At 41.0% G+C, this 16,412-nt stretch overlaps 4 protein-coding genes across 4 annotated transcripts; 2 read left to right on the plus strand and 2 right to left on the minus strand.

Annotated features, from left to right (window-relative positions):
- Positions 1–6,913: 6,913 nt before the first annotated feature.
- On the minus strand, positions 6,914–8,357 carry J4E85_007079 (uncharacterized protein; the record flags this gene model as incomplete). Its single annotated transcript, XM_051471313.1, has 3 exons — positions 6,914–7,485; positions 7,535–7,913; positions 7,962–8,357. The coding sequence occupies 3 exons, from the start codon at positions 8,355–8,357 to the stop codon at positions 6,914–6,916; spliced, it is 1,347 nt and encodes a 448-aa protein (XP_051324387.1).
- A 1,361-nt stretch (positions 8,358–9,718) lies between these two features.
- Positions 9,719–11,191, plus strand: J4E85_007080 (uncharacterized protein; the record flags this gene model as incomplete). The annotated part of the gene is made up of 1 exon (XM_051471314.1): positions 9,719–11,191. One exon carries the CDS (start codon positions 9,719–9,721, stop codon positions 11,189–11,191), a length of 1,473 nt encoding a protein of 490 aa, XP_051324388.1.
- Positions 11,192–11,539: 348 nt separating this feature from the next.
- J4E85_007081 (uncharacterized protein) lies at positions 11,540–13,558 on the minus strand (the record flags this gene model as incomplete). The annotated part of the gene is made up of 2 exons (XM_051471315.1): positions 11,540–12,079; positions 12,287–13,558. 2 exons carry the CDS (start codon positions 13,556–13,558, stop codon positions 11,540–11,542), a joined length of 1,812 nt encoding a protein of 603 aa, XP_051324389.1.
- A 787-nt stretch (positions 13,559–14,345) lies between these two features.
- Positions 14,346–16,251, plus strand: J4E85_007082 (uncharacterized protein; the record flags this gene model as incomplete). Its single annotated transcript, XM_051471316.1, has 4 exons — positions 14,346–14,663; positions 14,856–15,230; positions 15,281–15,367; positions 15,427–16,251. The coding sequence occupies 4 exons, from the start codon at positions 14,346–14,348 to the stop codon at positions 16,249–16,251; spliced, it is 1,605 nt and encodes a 534-aa protein (XP_051324390.1).
- Positions 16,252–16,412: the final 161 nt, after the last annotated feature.

Raw genomic sequence — 16,412 nt, forward strand, 5'->3', positions numbered from 1 at the left:
TTACTCTAGATCTAATATAGAATAAGAAAGCACTTTATTTTAGTAGAGAAAGTATAGCTATACTATAACTTTAGAAAAGAGAAAGTAATATAAGCTAATCTATTAGTATACTAGTAGATAGATTAGGCCTAAGTCTTAGAATCTTAGAACTACTTACTCTTAGCTATCTAGTAAGTAAATATATTTAAAAAAAATAAGTTTAATAATATAGAGTTACTCTTAAAAAGGCGTAGCTTAAGTAGACTACTATTATTAGTGTCTACGTAGACTTATATATTATCTATAAGACGCTTTATTTTATAAAAAGTAGGTAAAAGAATAACTATCTAACTCTTAATAATAATAAATTTATTATTCTTAGTAACTATAGATTCTAGCTAAGTAAAAGAAAAGAGCTAGATAGTAAAAGTAAGTTTACTATATTATATAATTAAAAGTAGAAATTTAGAAGTAAAATCTAAAGAAGCTTTTATAAAAGTAGAAATAGGTATAACTAAGAGCGTTTAAGTAGATAAATTACCTAATAGAGATAAAGAAAGTTATAAAAGCTATAAATTTATCTATTCTTCTAGAAGAGTATTACGTTAGGTAAAATCTAGTGTATTCTTTATTTTAGTAAGTAAAGCTAATAGCTTAGTAGTCTACTTCTACTAGGTCTTAGCGTTATTAGTAGCTTTATTATACTAGATACACTTTTTATTAAGCTACGTAATTAAGTAGAAGTAATAGATAGAAATATTCTTATAGTTTTTTTAAAGTAATTTAAAGTTCTTACTTAAGTAAGTATAGTAGTTCTTAGTATTATAATACTCTAAAGTATAGTTAGCTAGAGTATAAAATAGTCTAGAGGTAAGAGTAGCTAGATAGTTATAGTCTAAAGTAAAAAACGTAGATAGGTTAGTAGCTTCTAGTAGGTATATAAAATAGAAGCTTAAAAAGGTTTACTTATTTAGATTAAACTTAGCTATACACTTAGTAAGATAGTTTTAGATAGTTTTTATAAAATATAGATAAAATATATATAGATTATTAATATCTAAAAGCTATTTACTAGAATAGCTAAGTATAGTAGAAAGCTAGAAAGTAGTAACCTCTAGCTTAGAGTAAGAGAGTAAAGTGCTAGAGTAGTAAGCTTATAAGGTATTCTTATCTAGAAATAAAAAAAAAGAGTAGAAAAGTTTAGAATCTAGAACTTTAGTAGGTAAATCTAGTAACTTAATTATATAACTCTAAATATTCTAAGCTATATTAATACTAGAGTTAACGTAGTAGAGTAGAGTAGCTAGTAGAAGTAGCTTTCTAGAAGCTATTTCTAAAGATAGAAACTTATTAGAAGATACTTAGCTAGTAGTGTTAAAGCTAGAGAGCCTACTAGTAGACTTAATAAAAGAGAGTTAACTAAAATAAGCTTAACTAGTAGTATTAAGCTTATAAAAAGAATTATAGCTCTTAGACTAAAACTTCTTAGTAACTTTAATAATAGGCTAAGACTTTTTAGTAACTTTAGTAATAAGCTAAGACTTCTTAGTAACTTTAATAGTAGGCTGTTTAGTATCTATAAAGTCTCTAGAGTTAGAAGTAGAAAAAGCTAAGTAGAAAACTATAAAGGCTTTACGTAACTAGCTATAGAACTAAGAGTAGATCTTAGTATAGATATAACCTTTAGAAAGAAAGCTATTAAAGAATATCTAGCACTATATAAAAACACTATAGCTACACTAGAACTTATTTTTATTACTAGTATTAGCTATTACGTATAGTACCTTTTAAGAAAGATAGAAAAATTAGTAGTAACTTTATAAGAAATAACTTAGAATAGAGTTAAAGTTAGTTAAGAGTTCTATCTAAGTGCGTAGGTAGAGAGAGGTAAGTTTTAATTACGTAGATTCTTAAACTACAAAGATAAAGTAGCCTAAGATAGTAGTAGATAAGTATCTATCTACGTAATAGGTAAAATTTCTAAAATTTACTAGCTTACTAAACTTAAAAGTTTATAGCTAGAAATAGAGCGCGCGTATATAGGCGTATAAAGATAGATAGATAAGTAGAGTAAAAGCTATAGCTCTAGGCTATTAGGTAGTAAAAGCTATTCTATAGTAAGAGAGCTATTCTTTTCTATCTAATAGTGTACTAAGATAAAGTCTAAATCTAATCTACGCTAGTAGTAAGTAGAGCACTAAAATTTTAGCGCGCTCTTCTACTATCTAAAAGCGCTAGACTTAGTAAAGAGCTAGTAACTAAAGCTATAATTCTATATAATAACTAAGAATAAGTAAAAGCTACTTATTTTTATTAAGGCTAGAAGCCTATAGTAAGTAAAAATACTTATAAAGTCTACTATTATATAAGGTAGACTTTATATATAAAGAAGTAGGCTAGTTAGAAAATAGCTTATATTTAGAGTTAAGAATAGTAGATATAGAATCTAAGAAAGAAAGAGTTTAACTAAATCTATATAAAAAAAGAGAGAGAAAGCTAGTAGAAGCTAGTACTAGATAGTACTAGCTTATAGTAGTAAATATCTCTTTTAAAGAGTCTAGTAGCTTTAGTAAAGTCTAGTAGCTTTAGTAGAGTCTAGTAGCTTTAGTAAAGTCTAGTAGCTTTAGAGATAGAAATATTTAAAGTTAAAGTAAGAAAATAGCTCTAAGTAAACCTATAAGGTTTATAGAAGCTATATTCTTACACTCTCTATATAATATACTACTATTATATATATATAATATATTATATCTTATTATAGACTCTAGTCTACTTATTATACGTGTAAAATAGAAAACTAAAGTAATAAATTTTATAATAGATTAGTGCTTAGATATATTAAAATTTAAGATAAAAGTTTTATTACTTAAATAAATATAATAAGTTTATATTAGATATAGATACTAAAGGTATATATTATATATAAGTAGAAAGGTTTTATATTTAGCTTAAATAGTAAAGTTTAATATTAGAGTTAGATAGTAAAGATTTTATATCTAGATAAGAAGTAAATAGTTCTTAGTACTTATATATACTCTAACTATAGACTAGTAGATATCTTACTCTATAGTTAGAATTATATAAAGTATATAAGTATATTATTACTTATATAGAAGTATATCTACTTTATATAAAGTTAAAAGAATTAGTAGTTATAAAATACTTATAAAAAGATTAAAGTTTAGAACTTTAATTTAGATATTATCTAGAAAATCTTATAGACTTTAACCTAAGTAAGCGCTAAAAACTAGAGTAGTATAAACTACTTATAGTAGACTTTAACTTAAAGTCTATATATCTAATACTAATAGCTTTACTAGAAAGTAGTAACTAGATTTATTATAAGATATATATTACGCTAGCTACTAGCGTAGCTTTTTTATTTTCTATATATTCTACTATAAAAGCTTAATATAATATATTATATTAGCTTACTACTATAATTATCTAAAGTTTTAATATTTCTTACTAAGACTCTAGCTACTTATAGTAGTAAGCTAATATAATATATTATATTAATCTACCTAATAGAGCTAAAAATACTAACTTTTATAATAAAGTTATTATATATAGCTAATAAGAGTACTACTTTAATTAGCTAATTAGAAGCTTTACTTCTATTTTATATAGTCTAAGCTAAATAACTTTTACTTATAAACTACTACTTATATAGTAGTCTACTTATAAAGTAATAAATATAGAACTATATATAGTATTAGTCTAAGAGTTAAAGTATAGAAGTTATTAGCTAAGTAAAGAGTAGATAGAAAAACTATAAAATTAATATAATAAATACTAGTAATTATTACTATATACTAAAATAGTAGTAATAGAGTAGAGTTAGAGTTAAAAGCTAACTATAACTCTATCTAGATATAGTAGCTATTATAAAGCTAAGAGTTATATAATATATTATTTTATATTTTCTCTTTACTTAATTATATTCTATAAGATAATTATTTTAAAGAATTTTTTCTCTTACCTTTCTAATTAATTCTATCTTAATAAGTTCTTAATAGAGTATTAATTAAGTTATTAGTAGTAGGTATACTACGTAAGAAAATATATTTAGAGAATAGTTAGTAAGTTAGTAGATTAGTGCTAGATATAGCATAACTACTAGTTTATAGTTATTCTACTAAACTAACTAAAGCGTAGACTACTATAATAATATAAGCTAGAGGTTAAACTATTCTATCTCTTTACTTTTTTTCTTTTAATATATTCTAATTTATTTATTCTCTAATTTTCTAAATAAATATCTTATACTTATACTTAACTATATTTCTCTTTCTTATATACTAGTAAGTAATAGTAGTCTAATAGTTATAAAAGTCTATACTTACGTAAGAAGATATGTAGTATTATACTAAGTAAGCTTATAGTAACTAACTAGAATATATTTATACTCTTTTTTAATAAATATTAAAAGAAAATATATATATATACTTTTAGTATTAAAAAGTTAGTACTAATTACCTAATATTATATAGTTACCTAATAATATTAATAATATAATATCTTATCTAGACTACTTTATACGTAATAGATTTTATTTCTACTTTTTATATAAATAAGCTTTTACTAATAAGTATATTAAAGATAATAATAACTTTTATACCTATTTATCTATATAATTATAAATTAGTTATAATAATCTACTTATATAGCTAGCTTTAAGAAAATTATCTTTTTATAGAATATTAGAGATTAAAAGATATATATATACTTAGTAGATATAACTACTTTAGAATAGAAGTAGCTTAATAGAAATAGACTTTTACTTTTAGAAAAGCTAGAGAATATTAAAGCTAGCTTTATAGTATTTACTAAACTTAAATAATAGCTAGTAAAAGTAGACTAGAGTAGAGTAAAGCTATAGTAGTTTAATATATTAAATAAAAGACTAGTAGAAGAGCTACTATAGGCGCTATAAACTATATAGAATATTATTTTACTATCTAGTAAATTATAACTATCTAACTAAGTAGAATAATAGTATATATACTAAGGTACTAGAGCTAATATTTAGAAATAATAAAATAAAAGTCTAGTTATAAAGTATATAAGTACTCTTTAGTCTATCTATAACTTAAGATACTTAAAAAGCTTTACTAACTAAAGTAACACTATTTAGAATTATAGCTATAATTATACTAGAATTATACTAGAATTTTATATTATAAATTTAAATAGTCTAACTACTAGTAAGATTATTAGTTATATTATTTATATTAAGCTCTCTAGTTAAGTGTATTATATTATATTATCTCTTCTTAAGATATTAACTAATTTTATTAACTATATTAGCTATAAGTGTCTACGCGCTTAACCTATTACTATATCTATTAAAACTAAGATTAAGAGTTAGACTATAAAGAAAGTAAAGATATAACTAGATATATAAGTAGTAGTATAGATAGTATAAATTAATATAATATTATAAAGTTTTATTAAACTTTAGTTTCTTTAAATAAGCGTACTATATTAAGAACTATACTTAGTAGTAACTTTACTATATATAAAATTATTTTTTTAATTACTTTTTAAATCTAACTCTAATTAGTAAAGTTATAATATATTAAAAATATATTATTATAGAGATAGAATATTACGTAAATCTATACACTACGTGTACTAGTAGTACTTTTTAGCTAAGTAATCTCTATATTAATAATTATATATACTATAATAGATAAATATTAGTATTTCTTATAACTTTTATAATAATATCTAAATATTATACTTTTAGCTACTATCTACTAAGAGCTATTAATAATATATAGCTTACTAAATATATTCTAATAATTTTACTATTTATATAAAAAAACTACTAGAATATATATTCTTAACTTTAGATTAACTTTTTAATCTATAGTTTTATTTCTCTAGCTTTAGCTTTCTCTTTAGTTTACTTATATTCTTATAGATATATATTAGCTATTTTATAATAATATATATACTACTACACTAAGATATACTTTAGACTATTATTTTATAACTTAATATTATAATACTAGCTTATAAATAGATAAGATGTAGAAAAATATATAAGATATATTACTATAAACTTATTAGATATATATTATAACTTTACTTATAAAGTTTCTAAAAATTATACTTTATTAGTATTCTTTACCTTATTACGCTCTCTAAGGTCTAATTCTTTTACTACTACTTTAGCTAATTTTCTTCTCTTTTTATAATTTTTTTTTTTATTTTATCTAATTCTATTTTATCTAATTACTAATTATAAAACTTTTTCTAAAATTTTCTATAAAAAGTAAAGTACTAGTCTACTTTCTTCTTAGTCTTACGCTAATAGTGTTCTTTTTTATTCTTAGTATTATAGAATTCTAGATTACTATTCTTTTTAGAAAGATAGTAGATAGTTTTAGATAGCTATATATTAATAAAGTACTAGTAATAGCTTTTATCTCTAGCTTTAGTATATTTATATATACTATACCTATCTAAGTAACTAAAAAATAGAAAGAATATAAAAAAGGTATAAAGTCTAAGAGCTAGTATACTACTAATAAAGATAAAATAAATATTTATAATAGAGTTTGTCTAAAATATTATATATAGATATATAGAAGAATTATTAATTTTAGAGTAAAAGAAAGAAAGATTATAAGAAAGTAGATAGTTTTCTAGTTCTATCTAAGTAACTAGAGTCTCTAACGCAAGCTGCGCTATACTTAGTTATACTAGATAGCTTAGCTGTTTAGACGAATTGTTTATTAATTCCTGCACGGTAAGCAACGCTACCTTAGCCTAACTAATATAGGTTAGTAGATTACCTAAGATAATCTACTATAGATTACAACTTGTAAATATATATAGGCTGTTGCGGAAGTGCGTATACACTATCTACTGTTTCTCGAGATATGTGCGCAGCAAGGCGAGCGACGCGATGCGACGCGACAGCTCACACCTTCTTCACTATCCAAACCTGCGCCAGGTATGCGTAGCGCGTCAACGCTCTCCGGTTGAACCCGTACTCTGCCTCTTTACTCCGAACCTTCTTGCCCTCGAACGTCAGGTCGCCGCACTCGTCGCCCAGATCCTCGAACTCAAAGCCCATCTCTTCAACAACGTCGACAATCTCCTCCAAGCTCAGCTGCACGAAAGGCCCGGTGCCGTACAGGAGTGGGCCGAAGTTGATCCATTTACCACCGGGCTTCAGTAGCCTCTGGATAGTGTCGAAATAGGCCATGAGGTTGCGCGCCGTGTCGATGAAGAAATGGGTGACGATGATGTCGTAGTGACCTGGTTGATCGTTGAATGCGGTGTTGAAGTCGCCCTCGACGAGCAGAACACCAGGGTTGGGGGCGATGTTGGGCACCGTTACACTCCGGGTCATGTCGGCCTTCGTAGCATGGTGCGACATTCCGTCGATGAATGGGTGTATGGTCACCGCGTGCGCATCCTTTTGCGCTTCCATGTACCGGTAGCCGACGTTCATGAACATTGACCACTCATTGATCGTCACCTCAAAGCCTGTCTCTGCGTCAGTCGACGCTCTTCTGCTTTTGCGCGCGACACTTACCTCCGAGATTGGCGACATCATGGCCTAGCCGGCCGACCCCAGAGCCTGGAAGCAGTACCTTGAGCGGTGCGCTCTCGCCTGACTCGGCTTTGATGGCGCTCAATGTGCTCAGTATGCATGGGAACGCTTCGTTTCTTTCTTTGAGACCTTCGTCGGCCCAGTCGCGTACGTAATGCTTCAACGTTTGGGCTGTTGCGAACTTGTCTGCTTGGCGCTTGTCCTGCTCTGCCTTCTTCATGTGCTCGTTCAGTTCTTCCTGGCCGATGCCATAGAACTTCATGGCGTGCATTGCTATACTCTTGGATACTGCTGCATTCACGTAGATGAGCTCTTCGAGTTCATCGAGCTTCTTCGTGTAGCCGACGGTGTTCTCCAATGTCTGCTTCATTGTGAGCGACTGGTATCACAACGCGCACGTGCGACCGACCTTCTTCTGCTTCTTGCTGACGCTCTTGTACATACTCCGCCAGCGATCCAGCTCAGCCATGTGGCGTTCGCGGTACCTCGTATATGCCCATAGCGCTTCGAGGAGCCTGTAACGCGGGTGGCTCGTTCCCCATTCACCGCTCTTCTTGTCCATTCTCTTCAGCAGCTGTAGCTTCTCCCGTCGGTGGCGGGGCGAGGCGCCGTTGTCGCTTGGTGGCATCGCACCCATCATCAAAGGATCTTGCGCGGCTTGCGCATTGTCCATAGCGATGTGGACTTCGTCGGCGTTCGGTGTGTTGCTAGTGGCATGGGCTTGGCTTTCTCCGCTAGGTGTTCCAGCATTAGCCAGAGCTACTGAGCTGAGGCCTGCGATGAACAGCAGCAAGGATGACTTCATCTTCCATGCGACCAGGGCACGCGACTGTTCCGGATCGATGGCCAGACGCGGAGTATCGCAATTCGAGTTTTGCAGCTGAGTACCGTGCTGGCGCCAAGCGGGTCTCGACGTTACGCGTTAGATACCGCATATTGTGGGGTGTAGTTCGCGAAAGCAACAATCCCGAGAAGAGCGTTTTATACCGTCGCTATGTCATGCCCATGACGCAACGTAGGAAGACGATGACATGGGCTGCTTTCCATGCCCATGCTTGACGGTATGCCTCTCGTGAGGGCTTACAGGCGTGGCGTCGATTAACATGTCGGGGAGCGGCTTTGAGTGTGAACTCATTGTCGGTATCAATTGCTGTTGAATGCGACCTCATGTTTATGAGGGTCAAGGGCGCGCCTGCATGCACCGGCGCGGAAGACGCGTAGAAGGTGCACGAGCCATCGCCGGAGCCACCCGTCGAGGTCTCCTTGGCGGGTCACTCCGCAACTTTGACACTCTGGAAGAGCACGCATCCTTCAGCCATCCTCAAACCAGAGTCCTACGACGGTGGATTCCTCTGACTTCGTTCACGGCAAGTCACCTTTTTAAACATTGCGCGACAGCTGCCTACGGTCTCGATCGACAGGAGGGCTCCTGGAGATAACGTCATCGTACGGAATGCGCATTCCACGAGGGTCACGCATCCGCCGCTCGGTCGATACCAAACACGATGTCGACAGTTCACTCTTACCTCTTCGGCCATCACGCTTTCTCTGTTCCCTTAGTACCTGGGCCTCCTTCTTAGAGACGAAGACGAGGCATATCGTTGAAGGTTAGAAGATCGACTGCAACACACCGCCGGTCAGCGCAATAGTCATTATAACCCAGCGGTTTCCTGTTGGAATACACGCAGCACCGGGCTATCTAGCATACTGAACCGCTAGCTTGCTGTCAGTCCCTCGCTCCAAACCGAATGTTTGCAAAAGCGTCCCATCATTGGTCGCCCCAGTGGTTGTATCATTCCTCGATTGAGCCAATAGAAAGGTAAGAAACTCAAATGCGTTTGATCGTGCGAGGTCCGAGCCTTGCGATCCAATTCAGGGACATAGCCGCATGCTATCACAACCGAAATTCGCCATCGTTCGCTTGAATGAAGGGAAGCAATCAGGTGGTTGCGCATCATCAAACACCACCACGAGATTGTTTGCGCAGTTTAGTGAAGAGGAAAAGACTCATAACAGCACCGAACGTCATACCAGATTACTGGGTGAAGTGTCGACGCGTTTGGATCCGTGCGGACTCACCTTCACTGCGACTCTCGCTTAGCAAAGCGCGACAACGGCCACAACACTCCGCAGCCCGTTCCCCTCCACTCACTCTACTTCCCCCAGATGTCATCCGCAACACCAAAGGAAGCGCCTGTCAACGCTAAAGTCATCGACATGGCTCGCCTCAGCGGTCCCGCCAACGCGACACCAAAAACCGATCGAAAGCCGAGCCGCTTCCGCGGACTGTTCAGACAACAATCAAGCTCGAGCGCATCGTCCAGTCCCGCTACCCTGCAAAAGTCGCCTCCGCTCGTCGCCTCTAGCCCGTTGGCGTCGCCATATGTGCGCCCAGGATACGAACAAATCGGTCTCCTACCCAGCGAGCAGTCCATGCACAGTCTACAGGGACTTGGTGAGACCGAGGTTGGCGATGGTGAGACGATTGGCTCTACAGCAGTTGAAAGTGCGTCTCCAAAACGCCATGCTGAGGAGGCAGGCCGTAACTCCGTTGGATCTGAGGTCGCCAAGAGCCAGGATACCTCTCCGCGTACAGCTGGCGGTGCAGAGAAGCGAAGCGGGTTGCCATTGGGTTCTTCCCACAAGATCGCAGAGGCCATGGACAGTAAGTGTCTACCCAGGGCGCTTCGATACTACATGCTAACACCGAAACAGACGCGAACAGCAGCCATGTCAAAGATGCATGGTTCGCGGAATCCGCAGGGCGTCAGATATCGCCTGGTGCGTCAAGTTGCTCACGATGTCAACGCACTCACCAACAAGCTTGCAGATAGTCCCGGTTACTCCCAGCACGGCGGCCCCGTCGAAGACCCCAACTTGGTGCAGTACAAGATCACCAGCATCAAGCGCACAAACGACTTCCTCAAGACTGCTCGTATATCGCCGCAACCCCCACTTCTCATCGACACCGCCAACGAACACGGTTACTCCACGCTTAAGGATGAAGACGAACCCAGCCCCCGCAAGTCTTTCGCGTCTAACATCTTCGACGACGACAGCTCGCTGAGTCAAGGCATCCGCGAGTATGTCACTAGCAAGATCGCCGAAGCGCTGGCCGAGCACAACCGGGAGCGACAAGGCGACGCCGATGCCACGGTCAACAACATAGCCCCACTGACCCTCGTCATTAAGATCGACGCGGCCGGCCTCGCCAAAGCGAATGTCTCTAAGCGGATGATCGGGGACGATGGAAAGATCGGCGACTTCCCGGAGCGCCTCACCATCGGTCCATTCGAGATCTCAAATGCACAGCTTGAACGAGACATTCAGTTTGGTGTCATGGCCATGTACGCGATTGCCTTCCTCAGCGCATCTCTTCTAGGACCGAAGACTCTGCTTCTTACTCTCTGGAAATCGGCGATCTTTATGGGGGTTTACGCCGCTCTGCTGCGTCAATTGTGCTGGACTGAGAAGGTCGAGCGCGACGTGCTGCTGGCGCCTGTGTGCTTCGTGGTTAGTGTGGCTACAGGCATGGGCGAGCAGCTGCTTGACCAGGTGCGCATGATGATGGTTGCGGTACTCGCTGAGGCTATCGAACGCGTCGCTCAGAGCTGTGATGTGCAGTTACATAGCGGGTAGATGACTCAAACAGTATGGTGATAGTTCATGTTCCGATTGGTAGCGGTCGTAAGCATACCTAGGCTTCCGCAACGAAGGCTGACAGCTACATGAATAAGAATACATCTTGGTATCGGATACCCTCGCAGATGGTGATGTGGTGAGGGGGTCGGGGAGGTCGCAGATTGGACGCTGCAGTAGATAACGCCTGCGTATTCGTCATAGCTCGACATACGACCAGGCGCTGCTTCGTTGCGCAAACATCGTCACTTACATATCTGCGACCTGACGCCCAGCCGTCACCGTATTAGCTTTCCGCTATGACGTGCTTTCTTCTTCCTGGACCAGTGTGTCAACAATCCTTTCAAACTAAACTAACACGATGGACTGTTCACGAATGGTGCTGTCTCGAACGGCTTCCCCATGCATATATCCGTCGAAATAACAGTCGCCGATGAACTCGTAATAGCCTTCAGGCGGCTTTTCCAAATGACAGTCACCACTGAAGTCAATGTCACCATCGCTCCGGACTCCATCCGTATCTACAGGTTTGAGCGCTTCTCTTTCTTCTTTGCTCAAATGCGCGGGCCGCAGGATGAACGGTACGTTTCCACCGCCTAGAACCCATACCTCGTCCTCGACACGAACGTGCGGATAGCAGAGGCCCTGACCATTGCTTCCGGTCTTGAAGTAACGACGTCCATGTGTTGTGACGGAGATCATATGGCATAGTGTGGCATTGATCGTATCCTCTTTTCCTTGCACCCATGCAAGAAAGTGCTCGAGCCAACGCATCGTTGCGGGACTAGTTGCAGGACTAGATTTGAGATCCCACGCGTGGCCTTCTCTATCGACTGGAATGTCCAATCCACCAAGCATCGTTCGCCAAAACGCTATGACGGAATTTGGCTGTCTATAGAGATTGTTCTGCTCACTAATGCGAGCTAACGTGTCAAACGCACTCGAGTTGAGCGCGGATAACATCCATCTCTTGAAGACGTCTTTATGTCTGATGTCAGCATCGTCTGTCGGGGATATTAAGGTCTGTACGTCTTCGGATACAAAGGTAACTTTGCCTACACGCCTGCCTATGACCTCAAGCCCAACTCGTCTTACCGCCTCACCCGACGAACGTGGAGAAGCCTTTAGCAATACAGGTCTGAATCTGCGGTCGTCGGAAGCATTGAAGACGCCATCATCAAATAGCTTGTGCCGATCGAAAACTACATCGACGTCCATGCGATCGCAAGGCGCATCAAAGTCCCGCACCCAGGACGCCAGTTTGTCCGGCGCTGGGCCATATTGAGGGCCTGTCAGACTCTTCAAGAACCCCCGTTCGCGACAAAGCATCGTGTAAGTAGCCTGAAGGAAAACCTCCTCTTTAGACAAAGTGTAATCCGGGGTGAAGAATCGGTCATCAATGACGCCCAACAGTCCGTAGACCTTGTCGCGCGGGTCCTCACACGCTCGAAACCCGTATACTACATGTTGTGTTTGTAGGTCATGTCGCTTGAGCTTGCCGCTGCCATCGCGTTTTCGATCATAATGAAGGCTCCGAGTCATGGTGCAGAAGTCCTTTAGAGCATTGATCATTGTAATAGGCATTTGTGATACGGGGTGATTGCAACATGGCTTCCAGGCATGTTGGTCGTAGTATAACCCGCAATCGGTGACCGTCTGAAGCGATGTCGTCCATGTATCAAAGTACAAAGTGCCTGTCCCTGGTAGGATGGCTTCTTGTACGGTCCACAAACGTGTCCACCAAGGGCTTCGATAGACAGCGAGGAAGCCTTCGCACACAAGATTGAAGTCGTCATCGGGCTTGTAGACAGCTGTATCAGGAGCTTGGGGCTCAAAGCATTGCCATTCATAGACATGGCGACCACTTGCCAGCAACCGTACGATTTCGAATGGATCCGCTCCTTTTGAGTCGTCATTCGTTCCATCGCCAAGGCGGCATTGCGAGGCATCGCAGCCTAGCCAAATCCGTACTTGGGCGCATCCGGAATATATCTTGCCCATAAGGGCCACTTGGTGCGACCTCTCCGTCGCGTCCAACTGATTGATGCAAACAGCGTCTACCCACAGTGGAAGTTCGTTCTCGGGGTCGCGCATATGCCGGAGCGCCTGCTCGAGGTTGAAAGTAACTTCGACTGCGACGCCGTCGACCTCAATCAGCTTCGTGGCGTTGGGGTCGCCCCAGGTATATGACAGAGCGTCATAATGCGGCTTCTCGTGGAAGCTGACTGGACGCAGGCTACATCGAATAGGCTCCCATTCGTTGCCAGCGTGCAGGCTGAGAATACGCAGGTACTCGCTCGCATGCGGTAAAGGCTTGTAAACAAGGTGGGCGGGGATTGGCTTGGCTTTGTTGGCATGCACACCCATCGTGGGTGGTTGTTGCCTCAAGCCTCATCAAAGTGGGAGCTTGGAGCAGCTTACCGAGTGCTTCCTTCCGGCGACACCCTGCGTGCCTGCCAGGTCAACATGCAATGGCGAAGCGAGCCAGATCTGAGCCCCCAATTAGCTCAGTCATTTCAGGCTCGAATAAACCTTATCCGCTCACCCTTTGCTAAATCTCTTGTGCGCTGAAAAGTAAACGTCGAGATGCACGCACAAGCTTCCTCTCCCACAATCTTATCACCCCCCTCGCAGTCGCGATGCCGATCCCATTGAACCCCGCCTCGCCTAACACCTCTGTTGTTCCAAAAGCAGTATCTTTCCCAGTGCGCACGCATCAGCCGACTCCCGTACCCCAGCGACAACAATGCGCAAGGCTAGTTCCCACGATACAGTTCACCCACCTGCAGGCCCAATGTGGCGGCCGACTAGCTTAATAAGACGGCAAGTCCGTCCCGCACCACCCGGTTGGCGTACCCCTTGCCTCATCAGGTCGCGACTGTTTAGCCCACGCCAATAGACCGTGCGACAACCTTGGAAGGGAGCGCCCGGCTTTGACATGTGCGACTGCGACGCGGAACCGATAAGAACAACATCAACAACTGCATCGACTTAAGGCGCGCGTCTGGGACGTTGGGGTTCCGTATCTTCCGAGCTATTCTCCTCGCAGCGGCTTGCAGCGTTATCTATATCCCAGCCCAGATTCATCAACAGACGGACACCTTCTTGTGCGCTCCGCGCCGTCCATGGACTGAAGCCGTCCGCAGAACCCAAAATGGCCGACTTATCGCACACCCGAACGAACGACTCGATGATTAAGAACGCCGCGCATCTTTCGGAAGACGTCCCACCCGAAGACGACGAAGTAAGCGGGTCCTCTAACATGAGAATAGTCGACTTTGGAAGAGATGGTACCGCCGATCCAGAGAACGGAGTGGATGAAGCACACCAACAGCCGCCAAGACGCAAGAGGAGGAGGTTTGGGCTGGGGAAGAAGAAAGAGAGTTATAGCCATACGCATTACAAGGTCTACAAGAGACGATGGCTCGGGCTGGGCCAGTTGGTGTTGTTGAATATTGTTGTTAGTTGGGATGTAAGTTGACACCTGACACCCGTCGCCCGTTCCGTTGTTTGCTTCCGCGGGTGTTGCGAAAGGGTCTTCCGTTCCGGACTTTGAGCATGGCCCTGCGTTGTCGATCAGTGGTGTTGGGACAACATCGCATGAACATCATTCTTGAGCACCAAGAAACTGCGAAGGACGACTGTAACTAACATAACGACCTAGTGGCTAACATTCGCCCCCATATCAACAACCTCATCGCAATACTTCAGAGTCCCGGAATCATCCATTAACTGGCTCTCAACCGCCTTCCTCTTCTCCTTCGCTGCAACATGTCCATTAACGATTTACTTGCTTCACCGTGGCCCCAAACCATCCATCATCGCCGCATCCATCTTGCTGCTGATCGGCAACTGGATCCGGTATGCGGGTACCAGGACCAACATCTTCCCTGTAGTCATGGTGGGCCAGATCTTGACGGGGCTAGCGCAACCATTTGTGCTGGCGGCTCCGACGCGGTATAGCGATATGTGGTTTACTGAGGGAGGAAGAATTGGTGCAACGGCGGTGGCTAGTTTGGCGAATCCCTTTGGGGCAGCGGTAAGTATAATGCGGGAAGAAGAGAGGAAACGGTGGCTAACAAGACACAGCTTGCGTCTCTTATCAACCCGTTCTTGGGCGATGTGCCAACTACGGTGCTGATAGTATCGTGCATCGCAACCGTCGCGTGCCTCCCGGTACATCCTCTCATACCCAACATTTCGTCTACATCGTATAACTAACTAACACCACACAGTCCTTCTTCATCCCCGCAGCACCACCAACACCCCCCTCAGCCTCCTCTGTCGTCTCCAAAACGTCAATCATGACCTCCCTCAAGCACATGCTACGCACCCCCGCCTTCTACCTCGTCTTCTTCACATTCAGCGTCTACACCGGCTTCTTCAACGCCTTCACCTCGCTGCTAAACCAGATCCTGTATCCATACGGCTACACCGAAGACGAAGCGGGTATCTGTGGCGCGGTGCTCATCGTTGTTGGACTGGTAGCCTGCGCCATCACTTCTCCCATCATAGACCGCACACACGCCTACCTCCTCGGCATCAAGATCCTGTGTCCCGTGCTGTCGGCAGCTTATCTAGCGATGATATGGGCGCCGCAAACGAGGACGATCGTCGCGCCGTATGTGCTCGGTGCAGTCTTAGGCGCATGTTCATTCTCCCTGCTACCGATCGCTTTGGAGTACCTAGTCGAGATCACTTTCCCAGCTAGTCCGGAAGTCTCTTCCACCATCTGCTGGGTCGGAGGACAAGTCTTCGGCGGCATCTTCATCGTCATCATGAACGAGCTCAAAGATGGGAGACCCGTGGATCTGGACGCCGTACAGGACGCGGGCAGGGATGAGGCTACGGGTGGGAACAGGCCGCCTGGACATATGCTTTGGGCGTTGGTCTTCCAGGCTGTGGTTTGTGCGGTGGTCCTGCCATTGCCGCTTATGTTGGGTGTGAAGCGACTGGGCCTCGCTAGTAGAGAGGGAAGGCTGAAGAAGGATGTCGATGGCGATAGCGTTGTTGTCGCGGAAGAGGGGTCTGGCGAGGGCGTGCAGGGACACGAGCAATGACTCCTTGGGGACATGGATTCTGGTGACGATTACGAGGATGATGATGACGACGACTAGGGTTTCTTTGCAGGCTAGGTTTTCTTACCTTGTCTTTTCGGGTTTATCTTGGGTGGGGAACTGGTTTCCTTGGTTCGTCTTTTTCATTGTAATTGTAAACGGGA

The sequence above is a fragment of the Alternaria conjuncta genome (genome assembly GCF_024043145.1).
Source record: "Alternaria conjuncta strain BMP 0040 chromosome Unknown scaffold_10, whole genome shotgun sequence".
Classification (NCBI taxonomy): domain Eukaryota; kingdom Fungi; phylum Ascomycota; class Dothideomycetes; order Pleosporales; family Pleosporaceae; genus Alternaria; species Alternaria conjuncta.